At 48.5% G+C, this 27,568-nt stretch overlaps 1 protein-coding gene across 2 annotated transcripts in view; it reads right to left on the bottom strand.

The window, feature by feature from the left end:
• The window catches only part of LOC129710146 (coatomer subunit zeta-1-like), a 28,621-nt gene extending 4,992 nt beyond the window's left edge, over window positions 1-23,629 (bottom strand). The window contains exons 1-9 of one of the 2 annotated variants that reach the window (XR_008725644.1): window positions 23,480-23,629; window positions 17,198-17,266; window positions 16,432-16,513; window positions 13,539-13,630; window positions 8,042-8,097; window positions 5,114-5,191; window positions 4,294-4,345; window positions 4,073-4,173; window positions 613-651 (exon numbers count right to left, since the gene is read on the bottom strand). Coding sequence is in view for 1 of the 2 variants with exons in the window: in XM_055656911.1 (XP_055512886.1) it covers window positions 613-651; window positions 4,294-4,345; window positions 5,114-5,191; window positions 8,042-8,097; window positions 13,539-13,630; window positions 16,432-16,513; window positions 17,198-17,266; window positions 23,480-23,575 (564 nt within the window). In the remaining variant the exon portion in view is untranslated. The remainder of the gene's footprint in view (window positions 1-612; window positions 652-4,072; window positions 4,174-4,293; window positions 4,346-5,113; window positions 5,192-8,041; window positions 8,098-13,538; window positions 13,631-16,431; window positions 16,514-17,197; window positions 17,267-23,479) is intronic. The other variant, XM_055656911.1, reaches the window with a different exon arrangement.
• Between the last annotated feature and the right edge of the window lie 3,939 nt (window positions 23,630-27,568).

Here is a 27,568-nt window from a genome sequence, read left to right as displayed (position 1 = left end):
GCCTGCTCGGGCAGCTTGTTCCATTCACCCACCACTCTTTGAGTGAAAAAGTTACCCCTCAGATTCCTTTTGTCTTTTCCCCTTCACCTTGAACCTATGTCCCCTGGTCCTCGATTCTCCTACTCTGGGCAAGAGACTCTGTGCATCTACCCGATCTATTCCTCTCATGATTGTTTCTAACAAGGATTGTTTTCTCTGGAACGCTGGAGATTGGGAGACCTGATGCTGGAGTAACTCAACATAGATAAAGTAGATGACGAGGAAACTGGAGCCCCCAAACAAAACCCACAATTACGAGTAAAACATGCAAACTCCACACAGGCAGCACCCGTGGTCAGGATCGAACCCGAGTCTCTGACACTACGAGGCAGCAACTCTACCACTGTGCCACCTGAGGTGGGTACAATTATGGCATTTAACATTTAACAGATACCTGGGCAGGTACGTGAATAGAGAGGGATAAGGAGAGTTCAGGCAAGTGAGACTAGCTCAGTAGGGCAACCTGCACGGCATGGAAGAGGTGGGCCGAAGGGCCTGTCTCCGTTCTGTGTAACTCTGTGACTAACTGAGATCGTGGGGGGTGGAGGGTAGGGGTGATTTCAAAAGCCTTACCTGAGCCATACTCTGTTCAGTTAAAGGTGTGTCATCAACCTGAAAGGACATTAACATCTCCGTGAGACAATGAACCAAACGCCCGACATGTCAACTCAGTAATCGATGATTTAGCATCTTGTGAAAATGGGTAGAAATCAGGGAAAAAAAACGTTGCAGGATCAAGACACAGAAACAGCACCTTTCCAGAGTGTCGGATACGGCATGAAAACAGGCCCTTCGGCCCACCGAGTCCATGCTGGCCATCGATCACCCATTCACACTAGTTGTATGCTATCCCACTTTCATTGACGTTCCTGCACATTTATTCCTGGCCTCTGGTGCGGTTTGTGAGGAGCGAGCTTCAAGGTACAAGGGTTTTATTTTAAGAAAGAACTGCAGATGCCGGAAAATCGAATGTAGACTGAAATGCTGGAGAAACTCAGCGGGTGAGGCAGCATCTATGGAGCGAAGGAATAGGTGACGTTTAGGGTCGAGACCCTTCTTCAGACTGATGAGGGGGTGGAGGGGGGGGCGGGAAGAAGAAAGGAAGAGGCGGAGACAGTGGGCTGTGGGAGAGCTGGGGAGGGGAGGGGAAGGAGGGAGAAAGCAAGGACTACCTGAAATTGGAGGAGTCAATGTTCATACCGCTGGGGTGTAAACTGCCCAAGCGAAATATGAGGTGCTGATCCTCCAATTTGCGGTGGGCCTCACTCTGGCCATGGAGGAGGCCCAGGACAGAAAGGTTGGATTCGGAGTGGGAGGGGGAGTTGAAATGCTGAGCCACCGGGAGATAAGGTCGGTTAATGCGAACCGTGGGGAAGTGTTGGGCGAAGCGATCGCCAAGCCTGTGCTTGGTCTCACCGCTGTAGAGCAGCTGACACCTAGAGCAGCGGATGCAATAGATGAGGTTGGGGAAGGTGCAGGTGAACCTCTGCCTCACCTGGAAAGATGCTTGGGTCCTTGGATGGAGTCAAGGGTTTTTTATTTTAAATCTGTTTAAAATACCGCAGGGAAACAGGCCCTTCACGTCCACGTCGATCATCCTTCACCCATTCACACTAGTTCCATGTTAGCACACTGTCTCATTCCAGCTAGAAATTCCTCACCTCTTTTCTAAAGGTATGTCCTGTTATTCTGGCTTTGCGTCCTCATCTGAGAGACAGAGGCATTGATACAAGACCCAGATCGGGCCAATATTCAATTAAAAACAGAGAATGTTAGAAACTCAGGAGGTAAGGCATGTTTTACCAAAGGGCCTGTTTTCATGCTGTATTTTTAAAGTAAAGAGGCTGCCTGACCCGCTGAGCATTTCCTGCAGTCTCTGCGTTTGTCTCTGCATTGCAGGGTCTGCAGGACTGGGTCATTGACATAGATGCAGCGAGACCTGGGTGTCATGGTACATCAGTCATTGAAAGTAGACATGCAGGTGCAGCAGGCAGTGAAGAAAGCGAATGGTATGTTAGCTTTCATAGCAAAAGGATTTTAGTATAGGAGCAGGGAGGTTCTACTGCAGTTGTACAGGGTCTTGATGAGACCACACCTGGAGTATTGCGTACAGTTTTGGTCTCCAAATCTGAGGAAGGACATTATTGCCATAGAGGGAGTACAGAGAAGGTTCACCAGACTGATTCCGGGGATGTCAGGACTGTCTTATGAAGAAAAAAGACTGGATAGACTTGGTTTATACTCTCTAGAATTTAGGAGATTGAGAGGGGATCTTATAGAAACTTACAAAATTCTTAAGGGGTTGGACAGGCTAGATGCAGGAAGATTGCTCCCGATGTTGGGGAAGTCCAGGACAAGGGGTCACAGCTTAAGGATAAGGGGGAAATCCTTTAAAACCGAGATGAGAAAGAACTTTTTTCACACAGAGAGTGGTGAATCTCTGGAACTCTCTGCCGCAGAGGATAGTCGAGGCCAGTTCATTGGCTATATTTAAGAGGGAGTTAGATGTGGCCCTTGTGGCTAAGGGGACTTAGAGGGTATGGAGAGAAGGCAGGTACGGGATACCGAGTTGGATGATCAGCCATGATCATATCGAATGGCGGTGCAGGCTCGAAGGGCCGAATGGCCTACTCCTGCACCTAATTTCTATGTTTCTATATACCTGCAGCGTCTATGTTTGTCTCAGCATTGCAGAGTCTGCAGGAGTAGGTCATTGACATACACCTGCAGAGTCTGTGTTTGTCTCGGCATTGCAGGGTCTGCAGGTAAGGCAGCACCCGTGGAGATGGAAACAGTTAACGTTTCAGCTCCACAATCCAGTCTAAGATTGGACATGACTTATTAACTCAGACACCCCCTCCACAGCGGGTAAAGCTGCTGCCTCACAGCATCAGAGACCCAGGTTTGATCCTGACCTCGGGTACTGTCAGTGTGGAGTTTGTACGTTCTCCCTGCGACTGGTTGGGTTTTCTTCAGGTGCTCCGGTTTCCTGAGGTCAATTGTAAATTGAAAACTGTAAGTTGCCCCGAGTCTGTAGGGAGTGGACGTGAAGTGTATGGGAAGGAACTGCAGGTGTTGGTTTAAACCGAAGAGGGACACAAAGTGCTGGAGTAACTCAGCGGGTCAGGCAGCATCTCTGGAGAGAAGGAACGGGTGATGTTTCAGACCTCAATCCGAAATGTCACCCATTCCTTCTCTCCGGAGATGCTGCCTGACCCGCTGAGTTACTCCAGCGTTTTGTGTCAATCTTTGGGAGTGGATGTGATGATGAAAGTGGGAATAACTTATTACGAGTGTGAATGGGCGATCGATGAACAATGTCCATGCTGTATATGTCAATCAATACACTCTGCCCTGAATCTTGCTGCACCTCTACAGCAGCCAATTCACAGACAGTCTTGTGTCTTTGGATGTGGGAGCAACCCGCACAATCACAGAGAGAACATGTAAACCCACACATGGTCGCAGGAAGGACATGCAAACTCCGCACAGTCAGCACCAGAGGTCAGAAATCAATGTGTAGCGAATGGGTATGAAAGTGGAGTACAACTAGGCCCTTCGGAAAGCTGAAGGGCCTGTTTTTGTGCTGTATCTTTATAGTAAAGAGGCTGCCTGACCCGCTGAGTGTTTCCTGCAGTGTCTGTGTTTGTCTCTGCATTGCAGAGTCTGCAGGAGTAGGTCGCTGACGTATACCTGCAGAGTCTGTGTTTATCTCGGCATTGCAGGGTCTGTGGGATTGGGACACTGAGCATTTCCTGCAGTCTCGGTGTTTATCTCAGCATTGCCGGGTCTGCGGGAGTGGATCACTCAACTTTCTCTGCATTTGTCTTGGCATTGCAGAGTCTGCAGGAGCAGGTCATTGACATATACCTGCAGTCTCGGTGTTTATCTCGGCATTGCGGGGTCTGCGGGGTCTGCGGGAGTGGTCTCGGTGTTTATCTCGGCATTGCGGGGTCTGCGGGAGGGCAGGCAGGCAGGCAGGCAGAGAGGGGCCGAGCGGTCTCATGCAGGGGTCAGTGCTCCACGCCTGTACCTGCGCACTCCCCTTCCTCAGTTGAGAGGTCGACTGTCAGGGCTGCTGCTGCTTGTCAGATAGTCAAAGAGGACGAAGCCGTAAGCTGCTTCTGACACAGTCTGACACAGAGCGGAGAGAAGGAGAAAGGGGTGAGAGAGACACAGAGACACAGATGCAGAAGAAAGAGTCTCTGCACATCAGCAGAGGGCACGAGGCGCTTGTCCACGGGGGAAACTTACCCGGAAGTTTACTTTCTGAATCACCTGGTGTGGATCACTTTCCAAAATCACCCTGAGAGAGAGCGGAGAGTTAGACGAGAGAGAGAGGAGAGTCAAAACTACACACATTAACACAAAGGAACAGCAGCCTCACCATAGAATCATTCCCTTCCCTCACATCGCTCCCCACTGACTTTACCCCCTCTCGCCCAGCCCTGGGTCTGACTGTACCCCCTCTCCACAGCATCCTGAGTCATTGACTGTACCCCCTCTCGCCCAGCATTGACTGTACCCCTAATTACATGAATCCAGCTCCCTCACATACTCACCTCTGCTATCTGTCAGGAATGTTCTTTCTGACACCCCCAACACATTAGAAATGACTTTCTTTAACTATCTGCTTAGTGCACCCTCACTTTACAAGCCACCGCTACTTACATTGGGCACATAATGTAACCCGTGTCGGGGTGCTGCTGATGGGGTGCCCATGCCTGCAGTTTCCCCAACAACATGCATTTGCCTGAGAAAGTACGAGGCACGGTGGCGCAGCGGTAGAGTTGCCGCCTTACAGCGCTTGCAGCGCCGGTTCGATCCCGACTACGGGTGCTGTCCGTACGTTCTCCCCGTGGCCTGCGTGGGGTTTTTCCCCCCCGAGATCTTCGGTTTCCTCCCACACTCCAAAGACCTGCAGGCTTGTATGTTAATTGGCTTGGTGTATGTGTCAACTGTCCCTATTGTGTATGGGATAGTGTTGGCGTGCGGGGATCGCTGGTCGGCGCGGACTCGGTGGGCCGAGGGGACCTGTTTCCGCGCTGTATCTCCAAACTAAACTTGTCCTCACCCTCCATCTACAATCTCATCCGTGATCAACAACACCCCGTCCATGTTATCCATCAGAGACTTCTTCTCCACATTCTTCCTGAAAAATGGATTACAAACAAAACCATATTAGATTCAAAACGTTTAGACACAAGTGCAGAAGCCTTACTTTACCCAGTGGCCAATAACCCCCAACAACCCCCCCCCCCCCCCCCCACCCCACCCCCCCCCCCCCCCCCCCCCCCCCCCCCCCCCACCTCCCCACCCCAACCCCCACCCCAATACTGCCAGCATCCACTGATAACACGTTGGATTCTGGCAGTGTGAAATGAAAACAACGCACAATGTGTAGTCATTAAGAAAGCTGAAACTAAATTAAACTCAGTGGGTCAGGTAGCATTTGTGGAAGAAAATGTCGGAACCCTTCTTCAGACTGAAGGAAGAGAGGGAGGTGGCTTCAGATAAGTGGTTCAGAAAAAATCAGAATCAGAAGACTAGGGTGGCGCAGTGATAGAGTTGCTGCCTCACAGCACCAGAGACCCGGGTTCGATCCTGACTACGGGTGCTGTCTGTACGGAGTTTGTACGTTCTCCCTGTGACTGCGTGGGTTTTCTCCGGGCGCTCCAGTTTCCTCCCACACTCCAAAAACATGCAGGTTTGTAGATTAATTGGCTTCGGTAAAGATTATAAATTGTTCCTAGTGTGTGTAGGATAGTGCTCGTAGGCGGAGGTCGCTGGTTGGCACGGATTCAGTGGGCCGATGAATGTCGGAAGGAACTACAGATGCCTTAGATGGACACAATATGCTGGAGTAACTCAGCCAATCTTCTCATTTTGAAAGTATTAAATTCTGATCAGATTTTGGCCGCTTGCGATCACAAATGAGCACAAAAGGACCATAGGTAGGCCCATTTTTAACGCTGTGGTATTTTCTTATAATTTAATAACTTTCAAATGTGGCCACCCATGTCACTGAATGGTACCCCTGATTTAGGGAATTAGAGAAGGTGGACAGCTACAGTCTTTCCCCCAGTCTGGGGGAGTTTAAACTAGAGGGCACAGGTTTCAGATGAGAGGGAAAACATTTTTAAAAATCTAACGGCAACTTTTCCCCCCGCACAGCGAGTGGTGCTTTCCCGGAACGAGCTGCCAGTGACGTGTGTGGCTATTTAAAAGACGGATGTATCTGTACATAGATAGGAATAGTTTGTGGGGATATTGCCTTGGGTAGGGTAAGAGGCAACTGGGTCAGCATGGGCGAGTCGGACTGAAGGGCCTGTTTTAGAAACATAGAAAATAGGTGCAGGAGTAGGCCACTCGGCCCTTCGAGCCAGCACTGCCATTCAATATGATCATGGCTGATCATCCAAAATCTCTACCCCGTTCCTGCTTTCTCCCCACATCCCTCGATTCCGTTAGCCCTAAGAGCCACATCTAACTCCCTCTTGAAAACATCCAGTGAATTGGCCTCCACTGCCTCCTGTGGGAAAGAATTCCACAGATTCACAACTCTCTGGGTGAAAAAGTTTTTCTTAATCTCAGTCCTAAATGGCCTCGCCCTTATTCTTACACTGCGACCCCTGGTTCTAGACTCCCCCAACATGGGGAACATGTTTTCATGCTGTAGGGCTCAGTAACTCTATAAATAGATCTTGCTCCTTCTAAAAAAAGATTCAGTGACTTGACCTCTCCCTCTCTGCAGGAGAGAATTCCATACATTCACCAAACTCAAAGGAAGGCATTGCTTCTCGGCTCGATGCTAAATGTCTTACCCCTGTCCAAATCTGTGACCGGTTTACGGACTTCACAACTAGTGCAAACATTCCCCCTGCTTCATTGATGAACCAGCAGAATTTTAACAAGGTGTCCCAAAACAGTTGTGGCAAAACAGAGGGATATAGGAGTGTAGGTACATGGTTCCTTGAAAGTGGCATCACAGGTAGATAGGGAGGTCAAGAAGGTTTTCCATATATTGGCCTTCATCAGTCAGGGAATTGAGTATAGAGGTTGGGAGGCCATGTTACAGTTGTACAAGATGTTGGCAAGGCCATATTTAAGAGTATTGTGTCGGAAGGAAGTGCAGATGCTGGTTTAAACTGAAGATAGACACAAAAAGCTGGAGTAACTCAGTGGATCAGGAAGCATCTCTGGAGAAAAGGACATTTCGGGTCGAGACCCTTCTTCAGACCGAGCATTGTTTTATCAGGAGAGTATTGTGTTCAGTTTTGGTCACCCTGTTTTCGGAAAGATGTTGTCCAGCTGGAAAGGGTGTTGAAGGGGAAAGATTTACGAGGATGTTGCCAGGACGCGAGGGCCTGAGCTACAGGGAGAGGTTGAGCAGGCTGGAGTTCTGTACCTTGGAGCGCAGGAGGATGAAGGCTGATCTTCTAGATGTGTACAAGGTCATGAGAAGAATAGAAAGGATAAATGCATAGCGTCTCTTGCCCAGAGTAGGAAAATGAATCAAGGAAGGAGGACTTAGGTTTTAAATGAGAGGGGGGGGGGGGGGGGGGGAGATTTAATAGGAACCCGAGGGGCACCTTTTGTTTTTCACACGACTTTTATTTTACTGCAACCAATTAAACTGCTAATCCAACGGGATGTGGGAGGAAACTGGAACACCCGAATGGTCATGGGGAGAACGTGCAAACTCCACTGAGGCAGCACCCAAGGTCAGGATCGAATCCGGGTCTCTAGCGCTGCGAGGCAGGTACAGTCAAGGTGGGACGGGGGACGGTGGGGGGGGGGGGGGGGGGGGGGATGGGGATGTTGGTAGGGAGTGAGTTAGAACAGTTCCTGTGTATTAGAATCTATTTATTTGCAGTGTTGTTACGTTAATGTGCCTGTAAATCTGCAGCAAGGCAAGGCGTCATCGTCCCAACGTGCCCGGTGTATGCAACAACGACACATTCTAAACTCTAGAGGCACGGAGACAGACGGTCACACTCACCGTAACATCTGACTCACAGACTCAAACAGGCAGTTGAGCACGGACATGAGCATGAGCTGTAAACAGACACACTGCTTTAGTTCAGAGATACATTGTGGAAACAGGCCCTTCGGCTGCCAGAGGAGGCAGGGACTATCCCATCGTTTACGAAACTGTTGGACAGGTACATGGACAGGACAGGTTTGGAAGGTTAAGGACCAAGCGCAGGCAGGTGGGGCTAGTGTAGCTGGGACATTGTTGGCCGGTGTGGGCGACCTGGTTTCCATGCTGTATCACTCTACGACACACTAGGTCTCCCATCTATACACGGGTACCCAGCAGTGGGCAGCCAACCAATAGTGTTTTATTTGTCACTTATCCAACTGCATGATGCAATTCTTTTTGCATATATTACACAGGCGGGTGCTGTCATCATTCCGGTCAGTCCCGGCGCTCCGTACACCGGAGTTAGTTCCTGCCGACCGACGTCCCTCTCCTCACTCACCGTCTAGGTGTTGTGGGGGGGGGGGGGGGGGGGGGGTCTGGGGCAATGGGAAGATGGGCCACCTCACACTACACAGCAGTGCAAGGCCAGTCAACAGCACCGACTATTTCAGCTCATTTAGTTTAGAGATGCAGCTCGGACACAGGCCCTTAGACCCACCGAGTCCGCGCCGACCAGCGGCCCCCGCACATTAACACTATCCCACCCACACTAGAGAGACAATTTACATTTACACCAAGCCAATTGACTTACAAACCTGCATGCCTTTGGAGTGTGGGAGGAAACCGAAGATCCCGGAGAAAACCCGTGTGGACACGTGGAGAACATGCAAACTCCGTACAGACAGCACCCGTAGTCGGGGCTGAACCGGGGTCTCTGGCGCCGTAAGGCAGCAACTCTACCCCTGCGCCACCGTGCCACCGATATTCAAAAGGAAGGCTGGTCTCCGAGTTAAAGTGAATGTAGGAACCCCTGGGGCTTTAATCTTTGCACTAACTGGGAAACGCAAACTGGCAGAAGAATTTCAGACGAGGAATTAATGCACAAATTCGTCAATCCCAGGGTGGGGAAAATCAAATACGGGAAGGGATAAGCGTTATCGTAAGATGGAGCAAAGTATAGGGGAGGTTTAAAAATAAACATAGGTGGTGGGTGCCTGGAACGTGCTGCCTGGGCTGGTGGTGAAGGCAAATGCCATAGTGTCATTTCAGGTACGTTTGGACAGACACTTGAACACGCAGGGAATGGAGGGAGTGTGGCTCACATGCAGGCAGACAAGAGATGGACACAATAGTGCTGGAGTAACTCAGCATCTCTGGAGAGAAGGAATGGGTGTCATTTGGACGTCAGAAGACCTTTCCTTCTTCACAAGGGTCTCGACCCGGAAAGTCACCCATTCCTTCTCGCCAGCGACGCAGCCTGTCCCGCTGAGTTACTCCAGCGCTTTGTGTCTCTGCGGTTTAAACCAGCATCTGCAGTTCCTTCCTACAGACAAGAGTTGGTCTTGGCCTCATGCTTGGCACAGACACTGTGGGCCGAAGGGCCTGTTTCTGTGCTAGGAATTCATCTGAGGTTTGTTTTTAAGGAGAACAACACACCAATAACTATTTTAAGTTCAGCGTTGTATAATGAGACATCTAATTAGTACTTGAAAGGTAAAAAGATCTTCGAGGAAAGAATGATGATATCATTAATTTTAAATTAAATGTCACGGTTTAACTGGAGAGCGAAAAGGCATGAATTTAAACAAAGTAAATTATGGACGGATGAGAGGGTAATTTAAGGTTGTAGATCGGGAAACTAGATTAAAAAAATGTGCTGACAAATGATGGCAAATATTTAAAGAAGCAATCTATATTTCTCAACAACCATTGAGCAGAGGACATGAAAACCTGACTGGGGAAAAAGAAGTGAGATAGAGTGGCACAGTGCTGCGGGTTCAATCCTGACCTCGGGTGTGCTGCCGGTGTGGAGTTTGCATGTTCTCCCCGTAACTGTGTGGGTTTTACTCCGGGTGCTCCGGTTTCCTCCCACATCTCAAAGACGTGCGATTAATTGCCCCTCTGTAAATTGGCCCCTGGTGTGCGGGAAGTAGATTTTTAAAAAAGGGTAACATAGGGCTGGCGTGAATGGGTGATCGACGATCGGTTCAGATAATTACCGCATTAGAATCGAGAGGAGTCTCGGTACTGACGAAGAGCAAAACAACTCTGGAATATGGAATATGGAACAAGGGAATGTATTGACAATTAATCAGGAGAGCCGAAATGAGGGAGAGGGCTTAATGCAAATAGAGTCATAGTGTGATACAGTGTGGAAACAGGTCAACTGGCCAACATGTCCCAGCTAGACCAGTCCCACCTGCCTGCGCATGGTCCATATCCCTCCAAACTTGTCCTATCCACGTACCTGTCTTAACTGTTTCTTAAACATTGGGATAGTCCCAGCCTCAACTACCTCCTCCGGCAGCTCGTTCCATACACCCGCCACCCTTTGAGTGAAAAAGCTACCTCTCAGATTCCTATTCATTCTTTTCCCCTTCACCTGAAACCTATGTCCTGTGGTCCTCGATTCCCCGGCTCTGGGCAAGAGACTCTGTGCATCTACCCGATCTATTCCTCTCACGATCCCTCTCACGACTCGTCTTCCTGCGTTCCATCCAAGGAATAGAGTCCCAGCCTACTCAGCCTCTGCCTGTAGCTCAGATCCATCAAGCCCTGGCAACATCCTTGTAAATCTTCCCAAATATAGGTTCACTAAATGTGGGAAAGGGATTGTAGGGACGTTTCTTACCCCATTTTCAAGCAGTATATGAAATAGAATCACACGTCAGGCAGAAATGAGGAACTTAGAACTAATATTAGTTTAAAAAAATTTGAAACAGAGATAATGATACCACATGTTAACTCTATCTCTGCCGACTCGAAATTTCAAAGAGATTTTGAATGCGATTTGTGGATATATTGGCGCTGATATTCTGGAATGGTTTAGATTTTTAGAATGGGCCCCTTGGTGACCAGAAAGAAGTAAAATCTAGAACAGAGATGGAGGTTGGTGAAGACATCACAGCACAATTAGATGGGGTCCATGTGGTTGGTTAATACAAAATAAATCCTATAAGATTTGTCAAGGATGGATCTAGGAGAGATATTGGAGAACTTTAATAGTGAAAGTGTACGGGGATTGCTGGTTGGCTAGAACTCGGTAGCCAAAGGGCCTGTTTCCATGATGAATGAATCTATAACTCTATAATGTTGGGTGATGTATAACACTGATGTATGCTGTGGTTTTATTGGGTAACGAAGATTTTCACTGTATCTCGGTACACGTGACGTTAATTAAACCCACGGCTGTACGTTTGCACGATTACACGCAGAACTAGTCTTGTTTTCAAGCGAGGGTTAAATTTAGCTCTTTGGGCTAAAGGAATCAGGGCATATGGGGAAAAAGCAGGAACAGGGTACTGATTTTGGATGATCAGCCATGATTATATTGAATGGAGATGCTGGCTCAAAGGGCCGAATGGCCTACTCCTGCACCTATTTTTCTATGTTTCTATGTCTGTGTTTCACAGGGCATTTGATGTGGTGCTGGATTGGAAGTGAGTTAACACTGACTAGGACACAAGGAACTGCAGATGTTGGAATCTTGAGCAAGATACAAAGTTCTGCAGGAACTCAGTAAGCCCTGGGATGGCAGGACTTTCATATGAAGATAGACTGGATAGACTCGGCTTGTACAAGCTAGAATTGAAGGGTGATCTTATAGGGGGGGATTGAGGGGGGATCTCATAGAAATTTACAAAATTCTTAAGGGGTTGGACAGGCTAGATGCAGGAAGATTATTCCTGATGTTGGGGGAAGTCCAGAACTAGGGGTCACAGTTTAAGGATAAGGGGGAAATCTTGTAGGACTGAGATGAGAAAAACATGTTTTACACAGAGAGTGGTGAATCTGTGGAATTCTCTGCCACAGAAGGTAGTTGAGGCCACAGTTCATTGGCTATAGTTAAGAGGGAGTTAGATGTGGCCCTTGTGGCTAAAGGGATCAGGGGGTATGGAGAGAAGGCAGGGATGCGATACTGAGTTGGATGATCAGCCATGATCACATCGAATGGCGGTGCAGGCTCGAAGGGCCGAATGGCCTACCCCTGCACCTATTTTCTATGTTTCTAAGTCAGGCAGCATTTGTGGGGGGAATGGACAGACAGAGTTAGTGTCATAGTTCTGTGTCCCTCTACAGATGCTGCCTGACCCACTGAGTTCCTCCAGCATCTGCAGTATCGTGCGCCTGCTTGTATTTGTTGTGTCGGGGGACATGATCCTAATGGCCCTCCATGACTTTCTAAACTGTGCTTTCTCAATGCTGCTCTGCATCACAATGTCTAACCATATCACCGTTACCATGGCGACGTCGCCACTGTTACTAAGGAGATGATGCTTTCTGTAAACGGAATAAACATTCTTTTCCCGATCATCATTCATACGGGGGAGTTGGTGGGAAGTAGCCCATCTCCGAAGACCCTACCATTGTTGCCCAAGTTGAGTTTAGTTTATTGTCACGTGTACTGAGGTACAGTGAAAAGCTTTCGTTGCCTGCTAACCAGTCAGCGGAAAGACAATACGTGATTCTGATTACAATCGAGCTGATCACAGTGAACAGATACATGATAAGGGAATAACATTTAGTGCAAGATAAGGCCAGCAAAGTCCGATCGAGGATAGTCCGAGGGTCGCCAGTGAGGTGGATAACAGTTCAGGACCGCTCTCTAGTTGGTGGAAGGATGGTTCAGTTGCCTGATAACAGGTGGGAAGAAACTGTCCCTGAATCTGGAGGTGTGCAATGGGCTGTGTGTGCAAGATGTGTTCACTGGAAAAATACAGAGATGGCAGAGAATAGAGAGCAAGGTGAAGGCGAGGGTGGGCCAGAAAAGAAAGTGTAAGACTGGGCTGATGCCGCAACTAAACCGTGCATGGGGACATGAGACAGGAGCCTGAGCAGACAATTTAATTAACAGAGAGGCATCATATGGGCCAAAACAGTACAAAAAGCTGGTTTAATATGAGCCTTTGTGATTTATAATGAAATCTATGTCCTCTCTCTGCCTCAGGTGGAGGCAGGTTCTCTGGATACTTTCAAGAGAGAGCTAGATAGGGCTCTTAAAAATAGCCGAGTCAGGGGATATGGGGAGAAGGGAGGAATGGGGTACTGATTGGGGATGATCAGCCATGATCACATTGAATGGCGGTGCGGTGCTGGCTCGAAGGGCCGAATGGCCTACTCCTGCACCTATTCTCTCTCTCTCTCTCTCTCTCTCTCTTCTCTCTCTCAATCAAATTTAGGTTCGAATCGAGGGAAGCCCAGTGTGGAGAGCCATCAAGGGAGTGCAAGGCAAGGGTTAGAGGTCACACTTCTATACTTTAAGCCGGGAACCACACTGGCACAAACGGTCCCCAATGTACGTCTACTGTTTTGGGAGTTGTCCTGTGGCTACTTGAAAACACTCTGCGTTTACCTCATTCTCATGTGGACTCCCTACAATGTAGAAGTACAGATCGACACAATTCTTGTAGATGACAGTCAGCCCCTCCAGGAACGCTATCTCACCTGTTTACAGTCAAAGGAGAAGGAGCGTTAGAATTCTGATGGAATGAACCCCCCCCCCCCATCCCCCGCCCCTCTGATCAGAACTGCCCCAAACCTCCACTGAATCCAAAACCCTTCATCTCCTCACTCAATAACAATCCAAAGATGAGGCTTTGCTTGTTCCCTTCCAAGTTGCATGCCATTCTGATGTGCGAATATGCCTTTACTTATTCTATATCTCTCTATTTCACCTTCTACATCTTGTGTTTGCCTTTCCCCGAAGAAGGGTCTCGACTCAGAACCTTTTCTCTAGAGATGCTGTTGATCCGCTGAGTTACTCCAGATTTTTGTGTCTATCTTCCATTCTGTATTCACAGTTGCTCTGTCTGAATCCTGGAACGCAACAGTGGCTGCCTCACCTCGGGTGCTATCAGTGCTGCTTCCAGCTTCTCCCTGTGTCAGCGTGGGCTTTCTCTGGGTCCCCCATCCCAAATATCAATCAGCCTCTGCAACTCTAAGCTAAACTTCTGCTGTCTGTGTAGAGTTTGCACGTTCTCCCGATGACCGCGTGGGTTTTCTCTGGGTGCTCTGGCTTCCTCCCACATCCCAATATAATGGGCGGCAAGACCAACGATGCAGCGGCCTCTGCAGTCCATCTGTCTTGGAGCCTAGCACCGTGGAGCGGCCTCCAGCCGAACGACCTGGAGGCTCCAGTCGTGGAGCCTGCGGACTCACCATCCGACTCACTGGCCGGCTCCGGAGCGCCGAGCGCTGTGGTGGCGCGCGGCTGTGACCCGACCCGACTTCGGAGCTTCGGTGGCTCCAGCCGCAGGTCCGGTGGACGGTGACATCGGGAGCTCGCGGGTCCCTAGTGGGAGACCGATTTTCGGAGCTCCCGCAACGGCAACTTCTCCCGCCCGTTGCGGGGTTGAAAACGACCCGGAGCGGGGCCTTACATCGCCCGGCGCGGCTTAAACGGCCGCGGGAGTTGCTTGTGCCCGCCAGGGGCTCCAACGCCAAGACCCAGAGCGCGATCGCCCGGCACGGCCTTAATGGCCGCGGGACTTGCCATCGCCCGCCGGGGACTTTGACTTTGACATCGGGAGAAAGAAGAATGGAGAGCAGGGGAGAGACAAGACTTTGCCTTCCATCACAGTGAGGAGGAGATTCACTGTGATGGATGTTTGTGTAAATTGTGTAGGTTTTGTGTCTTGGTTCTTTTCTTGTTTTATGACCGCAGAAACCAAATTTCGTTTGAACTTCATTTGAGGTTCAAATGACAATAAAGCGGTATTGTATTGCATTGTATTGTAATGACGTGCAAGTTTGCAGATTAATTGGCTTCTGTATATTGTCCCTGGAGTGTAGGATAGAGCTGGTGTACGTGTAATCACTGGTCGGTTCGGACTGGGTGAGCCGAAGGGCCTGGGCCCATGCTGTATCTCTAAACAACGCGAGCACCTTCACCAGAAGGACTGCAGCGGTACTAGTCTGCGGTTCACCAGCATCTTCTCAAAGGCAGAGCAAGATTGGCAACAATGCTGCCTTGCCAGTAATGCCCAGATCTTAAAAACAAAAGACTGAAAATGCAGACACAATCAGCTGCAGATGCTGGAATCTGCAGTAAAAGACCATAAGACATGAATTAGGCCATTTGGCACTCCGCCATTCAGTCATGGCAGATCCATTTTATCCTCTGGAACCCAAAACACAAAGTGCTGGAGCAACTCAGCGGGTCAGGCAGCATCCGTGGAGGGATATGTACAGGCAATAAGTTCTAGGGGCAGAATCTTGAGTACAAGACCATAAGATATTAATTAGGCCATTTGGCCCATCAAGTCTACTCCATCATTCAATCATGGCTGATCTATCTTTGTCTCTTCACTCCATTCTCCTGCCTTCCCCCCCTGGCATCTCGACCACTGGCAATGTTTCGGGTCGGGACCTTCCTTCAGAAATTCCCTTCCAGTGCAAGGTGAGACTGGACATCTTTTAAGGAAGGAGATGGGGAGAAATTCCATTAGTCAGAGGGTGTTGAATCTGTGGAATTCTTTGCCACAGAAGGCTGTGGAGGCCAAGTCAGTGGATATTTTTAAGGCAGATATAGATTTTTAATTAGTGCGGGTGTCAGACTGATTCCTGGGATGTCAGGGCTTTCATATGAAGAAAGACTGGATAGACTCGGCTTGTAATCGCTAGAATTTAGAAGATTGAGGGGGGATCGTATAGAAACTTACAAAATTCTTAAGGGGTTGGACAGGCTAGATGCAGGAAGATTGTTCCCGATGTTGGGGAAGTCCAGAACAAGGGGTCACAGTTTAAGGATAAGGGGGGAAATCCTTTAGGACCGAGATGAGAAAAACATTTTTCACACAGAGAGTGGTGAATCTCTGGAATTCTCTGCCACAGAAGGTAGTTGAGGCCACAGTTGATTGGCTATATTTAAGAGGGAGTTAGATGTGGCCCTTGTGGCCAAGGGGATCAGGGGGTATGGAGAGAAGGCAGGTCCAGGATACTGAGTTGGATGATCAGCCATGATCATATTAAATGGCGGTGCAGGCTCGAAGGGCCGAATGGCCTACTCCTGCACCTATTTTCTATGTTTCTATGTCAGGGGTTATGGAGAGACGGCAGGAGAATGGGGTTGGGAGGGAGAGATAGATCGGCCATGATTGAATGACGGAGTAGACTTGATGGGCCAAATGGCTTGATTTTGCCCATGTCACTTATGACCTTATGGTCACCCGGTTGAGCCCACTGCCCGGCGGTTTATACGGTTTGGCCGCGCTTTGACAATGGCAGAGGAAGGCGGTCACACTCACTGTCGTTCTTGTGAGTCTTGCTGAAAATATTCTTCTCAAAACTCTTTTGTTCCTTCGTGGAGGGGTAGGTCCCATCGTAATACTGGGGAGAGGGAGAGAGAGAAAGGGGAGAGAGGGGAGCAGGAAGTGAGATAAGTGGATTGCCACATGACATTACTGAAAAACAAAATGTTTTAAGAAAGAACTGCAGGTGCTGGAAAAATCGATGGTGGTAGACAAGAGTGCTGGAGAAACTTAGCGGGTGAGGCAGCATCTGTGGAGCGAAGGAATAGGTGATGTTTCGGGTCGATGTCTCGACCCGAAACGTCACCTATTCCTTCGCTCCACAGATGCTGCCTCAATCGACAGTAGACAATAGGTGCAGGAGTAGGCCATTTGGCCCTTTGAGCCAGCACCGCCATTCAATGTAATCATGGCTGATCATCCCCAATCAGTACCCCATTCCTGCCTTCTCCCCATAATCGCACGAATCTGCTATCTTTAAGAGCCCTATCTAGCTCTCTCTTGAAAGCATCCGGAGAACCTGCCTCCACCGCCCTCTGAGGCAGAGAATTCCACAGACTCGCCACTCTCTGTGAGAAAAAAAGTGTTTCCTCGTCTCTGTTCTAAATGGCTTACCCCTTATTCTTAAACAGTGGCCCCTGGTTCTGGACTCCCCCAACGTTGGGAACAAGTTTCCTGCCTCTAGCGTGCCTGACCCGCTGCGTTTCTCCAGCATTTTTGCCTACCACTGAAAAATAAAAGATGTGAATCTCCCAATGGCTACCTTGGCGAAGAGGCGTTCTCCATCGTTGTCCAAGATGATGAGAGCCTTGACAGTGTAGAGGGACGGTTCCTAAATGCACAACACAAAGGGAAACACAAACAATGGGTATCTTCTACCAGTGAGAAGTCCTCCCCACCTGATGTCATAAGGAATAGGAGTAGAATTAGGCCATTCGGCCCATCAAGTCTACTCCACCATTCAATCATGGCTGATCTATCTTTCCCTCCTAACCCCATTCTCCAGGCCCAGCGCCGACGAACACTCATCATAGGTTAAAGGGCCTGTCCCACTGTACGAGGTAATTCAAGAGCTCTGTCGAGTTTCCCCTGATTCGAACTCGGAGAATTACGGTAATAGCCGCTCGTAGGTACTCGGGGCTCTCGTGGACATTTTTCAACATGTTGAAAAAACTTCACGAGCTTACCGCATATCCCGAGTACCTGCCGTTAGCGTGACGAGCCGCTAAGAGACGTCCCGAGCTCCGACGTAGCTGCCACGTGCATTCTGCGTACTTTTGAGTTTGATTTTCTTTTTTAACTCGCGAGAGCTCTTGGGTAAACTCGTATAGTGGGACGGGCCCTTAACATGTACATGTTCAGTTCAGTTTATTGTCACGTGTTACCGAGGTGCAGCGGCAATGTAGCGTGCTAGCCAGTCAGCGGAAAGACAATGCATGGTTGCAGTCGAGCCGGTGCAGCGAGTGTAATGCATGATTGCAGTCGCACCTCACAAAGTGCCGTCGGCAGGGGGCACCATCTTGGATCATGACGCTGGTGCTTTTGCCAAGAACCATGTTGGCTTCCTGCAGGGAATGCAGCAATGGAGGGGAGGAAGTGCAAGAGGCGGGCGCGGCTCCCTCAGTCACACATGTCCGGTTACAGGTACGAGCCCCATTCCAGAAACCCAAGCCCGCACGACCAATCAGCAACCGCGGCACAAAAAGCAAAGTGCGGGTAGCAATTCCCCCCCCCCCCCCCCCCCCCATCTTTGAATCCCCCCATTTTCCATTTATCACCCCCCCCCACCCATCCCAATTCCCCTTCAACCCATATCCCTCCCTCCGGTATCACTTCACATCTTCTTTCCTTATCCGACACCCCTTTGTCTCTTTTTCACCTCTAACTGTTATCACTTACTCCACCCATCTGCCCGTCACCCCATGGAATGTTTCCATTGGAGGGAGTGTCTCGGAGCAGAGGGCACAGCGTCAGAATAAAAGGACGGACCTTCAGAAAGAGGAGGAGTCATGTCTTTACTCAAGAGAATGGCGGATCTTTGCAATTCATTGGCACAAATGGCTGTGGAGGGCCAGGTCATTTAAGGTGGAGGTTGACAAATTCTTGATTAGTCCGGGTGTCAGGGGGCTATGGGGAGAAGGCAGGAGTATGGGGTTGAGAGGGAAAGAGAGATCAGCCACCATTGAATGGTGGAGTAGACTCGATGGGTCGAATGGCCTACTTCTCCTCCTATGACTTATGAACTTGTACGAGGAACAATGTTTTCATCCAGAGAACGGTTGGAATTTGATGGCACTGTTTCAGTGAGGGATGGAGGCAGGTATTCCCACGACGTTCCACTGTATGGACAAGAGCTGGAATTACAGTGGCCCAGGGAGCTGCGGGGCAAGGCATTGGAAAATGATAATAGTATAGATGGGTCTGCAAACACTGCCAAAGGACTTGCCAAACACAGGAATCTTCGGCAAAAAAACAAGTGCTGGAGGAACTCAGCAAGTCAGGCAGTATCTGTGGGGGGATTGAATAGGTGACGTTTTGGGTCGGGGCCCTTCTTCAGATGGATGGCACACTTGCCCCACCATTCCCCCCCCCCATACCATAGGGCTAAAGAAGGATCCCAACCCGGAACGTCATCTGTCGATTCCCTCCACTGATGTTGCCTGACCTGATGAGTCCTTCAGCACTTGATGTTTTTAGCTGCGAGTACAGATGGGTCTATGCCAATCAGCTTGATTGGACCGTGAAGAGCTGAACGTGAGACTATTTCGTTCTTTCTCCTGCTGTTACAGTAGGTAGTCATCACACAACTCCCGACACACTGGGCAACCAAGCCTGTCTTCCTGGAAGGTTTGACTGGGCCCAGGTTCAGGGCTCACATCATCATGAAGGGTGGCACGGTGGCGCAGCGGTAGAGTTGCTGCCTCCTCACAGGGCCAGAGACCTGGGCTCAATTCCGACTACTGGGCGCTGTCTGTATGGGGTTTGCACGTTCTCCCCGTGACCGCGTGGGTTTTCTCCGGGAACTCCGGTCTCCTCCCACACTCCAAAGACGTGCAGGTTTGTAGGTTAATTGGCTTTGGTAAAAAGTCCCCAGTGTGTAGGATAGTGTTAGCGCATGAGGTGATCGCTGGTCGGCACGGACCCGGTGGGCCGAATGGCCTGTTTCTGTGCTGTACCTCTAAACTCTAATTGCTCACAGTGACAGCTCGTGCTGCTTATTTTTTTATTTGGGGCACTAGCTTGTTAATCAGTACAGGAGAATGAGCTGTGCATTAAATCATTGATAAGCATTTTAGACCAGACTCCCTCTTCATTTACCATTTATAGAGGGCCAGATGCCAAACTTGGTACGGGTGTCAAGTGTTATGGGGAGAATGCAGGAAAATTAGTATCCTATCAATAACCCGTGCCTGCCTTCTCCCCATATCCCTTGACTCCACTTGCCCCTAGAGCTCTATCTAACTCTCTCTTAAATCCATCCAGTGACTTGGCCTCCACTGCCCTCTGTGGCAGGGAGTTCCATAAATTCACAACTCCCTGGGTGAAAATGTTTTTTTCTCAATGGGGTTAAGTGAGGTACAGCAACGTAACATGTTCGAAGTGCCTCACAGTTTCAGGATGGGTTTTCATGGAGATTTGTGTGCAGAGGTGACAGTGTGCTAACATATGGGGCTGGTGACAGGAGTCTCGTGTTAACTGGTGACAGAATGTGGCGGTGACACAGATTGCCAGCGTGTTAGCGCAGCGCTGGTATAGTCAACAGTCATAATGACTGGGCTGCCTCTGGTCTGCGCACTTCAGATCAGATAGCCCAAGGAGGAGGCAGCAGTGAATTGCTAACATAATATTGGGAATTACTTTGGAGATTCAGTGTGGGAACAGGCCCTTCAACCCCCGCTGATCAGCGATCACCCCGTATACCAACACTAGCCGACACACTAGGGACAATTTACAAGTAAGTAAGTAAGTTTATTGGCCAAGTATTCACATACAAGGAATTTGCCTTGGTGCTCTGCCCACAAGTAACATGACATACAGTGACAGTTACAAATGACTCAGAAAACACTGCACATTAATAATAATAAAACATTAATGTTAAAACACAATTTACACAAGCCAATTAACCTACAAACCTGCAAGTCTTTGGAGTGTGGGAGGAAAGCGGAGAAAATCCACAGGGTCACAGGGAGAACGTACAAACTCCATACAGACAGCACCTGTGGTGAGGATGGAACCCGGGTCTCTGGTGCTGTGAGGCAGCAACTCTACCACTGTGCCACCTCAATCAAAAATAACAACTGCTGAAAGGCCACGCAGTCAGCCAGCATTTGCAAGCGAAATTGAAGGTTAAATAGTTTGCTATCAGGTGCATGTTGTCACTGATAGAGGGGAGAGGTCGATTGGGTTGGGTTTGCCCCAGTTCGATCTGCATTCATCATGCATGAGGACAGACTACTCATCTCCTTCTGCTTTTGCCCCTGCTTCTGCTCACATCAATTACCCCAATGTTGCTTTGGTTAGAACCATTATCCTAATGTTCTAAACCCTCCCCCCCCTCCCCCCACACACACACAATCTCTAACCTGCTGCTTCAGAATCTTTCATGAGATCCGTTTTCTTCCTATTCTAACCTCGAGGTGTCTGCAGTGAGACAGTACCCATGGCAGCTGTGTCGTCCCCCAAACATTACTGCCTCTCGACTATGTGGCCATTCCACCTGTCCTCAACAAATCTTTCTCTTCTCACAAGTTCGAGGAGCAGAATTAGGCCATTTGGCCCATCTAGTCTGCTCCGCCATTTAATCATGGCTGATCTACCTTTCCCTCTCAACCCCATTCTCCTGCCTTCTCTCCCGACACCCTGGCTCATCAAGAATCTGTCAATCTCCAACTTAAACATATGCACTGACTTGGCCGCCACAGCCGTCTGTGGCAACGAATTCCACAGATTCACCACCCTCTGACTAAATGAATTCTCTCCCTGGTTTAAAGTCAGATTTTGATTTGGTTGTGACATCTTGCTGTACTAAGGCTGTGGTAGGGGACATGTGTAGGAAGGAACTGCAGACACTGATTGAAACCGAAGATAGACACAAAAACCTGAAGAAACTCAGCGGGTCAGACAGCTTCAGCGGAAGAAAGAAATAGGTGACGTTTTGGGTCAAGGTCCTTCTTCAGACCAAGAGACAGAGGAGAGGGGAAATAAGGGACACATACATGTTGATAGAAAGGGGAGAGAATCCCAATGTGTGTTTTTCTACCCACTGCTGTGTCTTACACCCAGATCTATTCTGTTCACACAAGGTTGCATAGAAACCACACTGGTCTTCCTGTAGATATTTGGCTCATTTCCCATCAATTATGGCTGCGAGATATTGTCACGGAATATATGTAATTAGCATCTGGTCGCTGAATTTTGCTGCAAAGAATTTGTTCTGTTCCAAAGATAGACACAAAATGCTGGAGTAACTCAGCGGGACAGGCAGCATCTCTGGAGAGAAGGAATGGGTGACGTTTCGGGTCGAGACCCTTCCTCAGTCTGAAGAAGGATCTCGACCTGAAACGTCACCCATTCCTTCCCTCCAGAGATGCTGCCTGTCCCGCTGAGTTACTCCAGCATTTTGCATCTATCTTCAGTTTAAACCAGCATCTGCAGTTCCTTCCTACACATTGTTCTAGTCAGAGTACGAGTTTGATGAAGAGAATTTACGAAAAATACAAACTAAGGAGACTCCTTCAAATTCTGCTCAGGTTTTAACTTAGTTGCAGCCCACTCACTGTCTGTCTGTCTGTCTGTCTGTCTGTCGGTGGGGCAATAGGCGCCTGCATTCTTGGCAATGTAACACTGCCCAAATTTGCTTCGCATGCCGCACTGACCGTGACATATGGAAACACCGGCCCTGGAGGTTTTTGAAATTTGAAAGAGCTGCCACAAAACCGAATATCCCCCTGCAATCTGGATGGGAGAAACGGAAAGCGAAGGCGGCGGTAGGTGAGGGTGGATGGTGTACCTACAATTCACACCAAGCAAACCCTCTTCTTCACGCAGGCTTCCGGAAGTGTTACACGTGTCTCTAGGAGCGCCACATCACAGACTGAATATCTAAGATCACCATAACTCCACACACACACACACACACACCAAACTCGCCGCAGAAGTAAAACTCGATACTTTACATTGACAATCCCCCGGACGAACATTGTGATTTACTTTTTTTGTTTGTGTAAAATATGGCAACAAACTTGGTGTGTATTTTTTTTTTTTTTTTTTTTTTTTTTTAAGTTGACTTTTAAACCATATGTTAATTTGAGAGACAGTCCTTGTGCTTAGAAGCCGCTGAGTGGTTGTAGTTTCGATCATCGCAAGACAAAGTTCTGTCATGCACTGACTTCCCAGCGACAGAGCCAAAGTGTATGACAGAACCTTTGGCTTGAGAGACCTGAGTCGATCTTCAAAGCAAATCGGAGATAGTATCAGCCGGCAGATTTCCAAATTACTTATTAAGATAATAAATAGCTAGAACAAGAAATCTTTCTAATGCTTATTTATATATCTCGACGCGATACCGACACACAGCTGTTTCACTAAAAGTAACAAGACTAAAGTAGCAAATTGTTACATCAACATTTATATCCAGTTTTCACACAAACTGTGCCGCCCATATATCTACCTTACTACTTTACTCGACGCGGGTAACACAGTTCTGGGCAGCGTTTTCTTCAACTTTGTGGTTTAGTCTTAAGAAGAATATATTTTTAAAATATATAGCGACTAATTCCTAGATCGGAATCCACCCCCATCCCCTCCCCCCTCTTCCCTCCCCGGCGGAGTTGTGGATTCCAGACTCTGCAACGCGTTTACATGGAAATCTTTAACCAACACAGAATAAAAGCAGATTTGTTAGCTGGGGTGGGGGGTGCAGGAGAGGACAGTTTCACCAGGTTCCCAGTCTTGTTTCAACAGGAGCATCAACCGCTGCGGCTGACATGACCTAAAGAGGGGTGAAAAAGAAAGCCGGAGAATGTTACTACACACACGGCGTTACCAGTGCAGCGGGATCCATGTTACAGCAGCAGCAGCTGTGCCGACGTGGACAAATCTCGTCTCCACTCCCAGCCTCTCTGACTGGCTCCGTCACCATAGGAGGGTTTATTTAGGATGCAACGGTGGCCGACGGGATTGTGGATGACTCCTAGTTCCTGCTACCCAAAGATCTTATTTATGGGTTTGTCCCAGAGGCGTTTCGGGGTTTGAGTGAGGAGTTGGCAGTAAGGAGCACATAGAACTAACTCTGTGTGGCAACGAACGCACTGGGCTACACTGCTTAGACTCACAGCTCCTGTCACCCAGCTTTTCATTCCTCACCTCCAGTGCTGTCTGTGTGGAGTTGGCACGTCCCCCCTCCCCCTCCCTCCCCCTCCCTGTGGATGTGTGCGGTTCACAACGACATAGAACCGACGTGCTACAATGCTCAGAGATATATTGGGCACTCCGTGTCTTCCTCTTGTGGCCCTTGTGGCTAAAGGTCACCTGTTGTACATGACCTAAATTCTCTGCCACAGAAGGTAGTTGAGGCCAGTTCATTGGCTATATTTAAGAGGCAGTTGGATGTGGCCTTTGTGGCTAAAGGGATGGGGGGGTATGGAGAGAAGGCAGGTACAGGATACTGAGTTGGATGGTCAGCCATGATCATATTGAATGGCGATGCAGGATTGAAGGGCCGAATGGTCTACTCCTGCACCCATTTTCTAAGTACTTGATTACGTTACAGTAGTATTTGTGCTCGGATTGGATAGCGTGCAAAGCAAAGCTTTTCACTGTACATGTGGCGAAAATAAAGGTGTACCTAGTGTATTAGGTACTGTATCGGTGTAAGTTCATAAGTTGGAGGAACAGAATTAGGCCATTTGGCTCGTCAAGTCTACTCCACCATTCAATCATGGCTGATCTATCTATCACTCTCAACCCCATTCTCCTGCCTTCACCCCTGACACCCGTACTAATCATTAAATCTGTCAATCTCCACCACTGACTTGGCCTCCACAGCCGTCTGTGACAATGAATTCCACAGATTCACCACGAAATAAATTCCTCATCTCCTTTCTAAAGAAATTCCTCCTTTCTAATGTAGAGGGGCAGGAGAAAGTTTCAGGATATAGTGTATTGATTGAAAAATACAGCATGGAAACAGTTCCTTCAAAAAAGTTAAGCCCTTCAAAACATTCTTGTATACTTTGAAGCAAGATGCAAAATCAAATTATGTCCCAAAGACTAACTCATGTCAGCTTGTTACACTAAATATTGCAGGATTACCTTGTAAACATCTGGAGTCATTTTAGAAACATAGAAACATAGAAAATAGGTGCAGGAGTATGCCATTCGGCCCTTCGAGCCTGCATCGCCATTCCATATGATCATGGCTGATCATCCAACTCGGTATCCCATCCATGCCTTCTCTCCATACCCCCTGATCCCTTTAGCCACAAGGGCCACATCTAACTCCCTCTTAAATATCGCCAATGAATTGGCCTCAACTACCTTCTGTGGCAGAGAATTCCACAGATTCACCACTCTCTGTGTAAAAAATGATTTTCTCATCTCGGTCCTAAAAGACTTCCCTCTTATCCTTAAACTGTGACCCCTTGTTCTGGACTTCCCCAACATCGGGAATAATCTTCCTGCATCTAGCCTGTCCAACCCCTTAAGAATTTTGTAAGTTTCTATAAGATCCCCCCTCAATCTTCTAAATTCTAGCGTGTACAAGCCGAGTCTATCCAGTCTTTCTTCATATGAAAGTCCTGCCATCCCAGGAATCAGTCTGGTGAACCTTCTCTGTACTCCCTCTAAGGCAAGAATGTCTTTCCTATTGTTCTATGTTATCCCACTTTTACATCCACTCCCTACACATTACGGACAATTTACAGAGACTAATTAACCTACAGAAACCCACATGATTGAAGTGAATTACAATATGTGGTATAGGTAGGGATAATATAGATGAGGAATGTGATACCATAAAATGGTAAACATGCTATCTTACAGCGCCAGAGAGCCCGGTTCGATCCTGACCACGGGGTGCAGTCTGTCAGGTGTTTGTACGTGTTCAAGAAGGAACTGCAGATGCTGGAGAATCGAAGGTAGACAAAATCCCTGGAGAAATTCGGCGGGTGCGGCAGCATCTATGGAGCGAAGGAAATAGGCAACGTTTCGGGGTGAAACCCTGAAGGAAATAGGCAACGTTTCGGGACGAAACCCGGAAGGGTTTCGGCCCGAAACGTTGCCTATTTCCTTCGTTCCATAGATGCTGCTGCACCCGCTTAGTTTCTCCAGCAAATTTTGTCTACCTAGGAGTTTGTATTTTCTCCCTGTGACCTACCTGGGTTTTCGCCGGATGCTCCAGTTTCCTCCCACACTCTAAGGTTTATAGGTTAATCGGCTTTGGTTAAATTGTAAATGATCCCAAGTGTGTAGGATAGTGTTAGTATACAGGGTGATCACTGGTCGGTGCGGACTCGGTGGGCCAAAGCGCCTGTTTCCACACTGTATCTCTAAAGTTTAAAGACCCTTTGGTCACCACCAGAGATAAACATAGAAACATAGAAAATAGGTGCAGGAGTAGGCCATTCGGCCCTTCGAGCCTGCACCACCATTCGATATGATCATGGCTGATCATCCAACTCAGTATCCCATCCCTGCCTTCTCTCCATACCCCCTGATCCCTTTAGCCACAAGGGCCACATCTAACTCCCTCTTAAATATAGCCAATGAACTGACCTCAACTAACCTCTGTGGCAGAGAATTCCAGAGATTCACCACTCTCTCTGTGTAAAAAATGATTTTCTCATCTCGGTCCTAAAAGACTTCCCCCTTATCCTTAAACTGTGACCCCTAGTTCTGGACTTCCCCAACATCGGAAATAATCTTCCTGCATCTAGCCTGTCCAACCCCTTAAGAATTTTCTAAGTTTCTATAAGATCCCCCCTCAATCTTCTAAATTCTAACGTGTACAAGCCGAGTCTATCCAGTCTTTCTTCATATGAAAGTCCTGCCACCCCAGGAATCAGTCTGGTGAACCTTCTCTGTCCTTCCTCTATGGCAAGAATGTCTTTCCTCAGATTAGGAGACCAAAACTGTACACAATACTTCAGGTGTGGTCTCACCAAGACCCTGTACAACTGCAGTAGAACCTCCCTGCTCTTATATTCAAATCCTTTTCCTATGAATACTAACATACCATTTGCTTTCTTCACTGCCTGCTGCACCTGCATGCCTACTTTCAATGATTGGTGTACCATGACACCCAGGTCTCTTTGCATCTCCCCTTTTCCTAATCGGCCACCATTCAGATAACTTTCCTGTTTTTGCCACCAAAGTGGATAACCTCACATTTGTCCACATAAAGGATTTGGAGTCTGAACAAGGAGCAGTTGGAAAATGTTTGGAGATCATTAGTCGCAATGGTTGTATAAAATGGAGGTTGATGCAAGAGATTTGAGATGGCGGGTGGTGGGTAGAATGGATGAAGGTGAGATCCAGGTTAATTATTTTGGTGTAATTGGGGGTTGTCCAAATCACAGGGTGGCGCCCACAATGGCTGCCTCGCCCAACAGTCTGTCTCTCTTGTCCCTTCCTTCTTTGTTATTTTACAGTATGTGTTAAATGCATGCTTTAGTGATCTTTAGCTTGTTTTATGTGGGGGGTTGGGGGAAACTTTTTTTAATCTCTTACCTCGACGGAGATGCGAGTTTTGTCTGTATCGTATCTCCATCAGCACTGCGGCCTAACGTGGTAGGAGTTGCCGGAGGTCGACGTCGGGATCTCCAGCCACGGGAGCCTGCGGACTTGACATCATGGAGCTTGCGATCCCTGTCGGGGATCAACCTTGGAGCTCCTGGCCTTCAGGAGCTTCGACCGCCCTGACTGAGGAGGGTTCGGCTGACCCGCCCGAGAGAGAATAAAGAGGACGAAGATTGGACTTTATTGCCTTCCATCAGTGAGGATTCCGCTGTGGGCAATAGACAATAGACAATAGGTGCAGGAGTAGGCCATTCGGCCCTTCGAGCCAGCACCGCCATTCAATGTGATCATGGCTGATCATCCCCAATCAGTACCCCATTCCTGCCTTCTCCCCATA

Source organism: Leucoraja erinacea, chromosome 27 (genome assembly GCF_028641065.1).
Source record: "Leucoraja erinacea ecotype New England chromosome 27, Leri_hhj_1, whole genome shotgun sequence".
In the NCBI taxonomy this organism is placed as follows: domain Eukaryota; kingdom Metazoa; phylum Chordata; class Chondrichthyes; order Rajiformes; family Rajidae; genus Leucoraja; species Leucoraja erinaceus.
The sequence above is the reverse complement of the archived record's forward strand: the minus strand, read 5'-3'. Positions and strand labels throughout refer to the sequence as shown.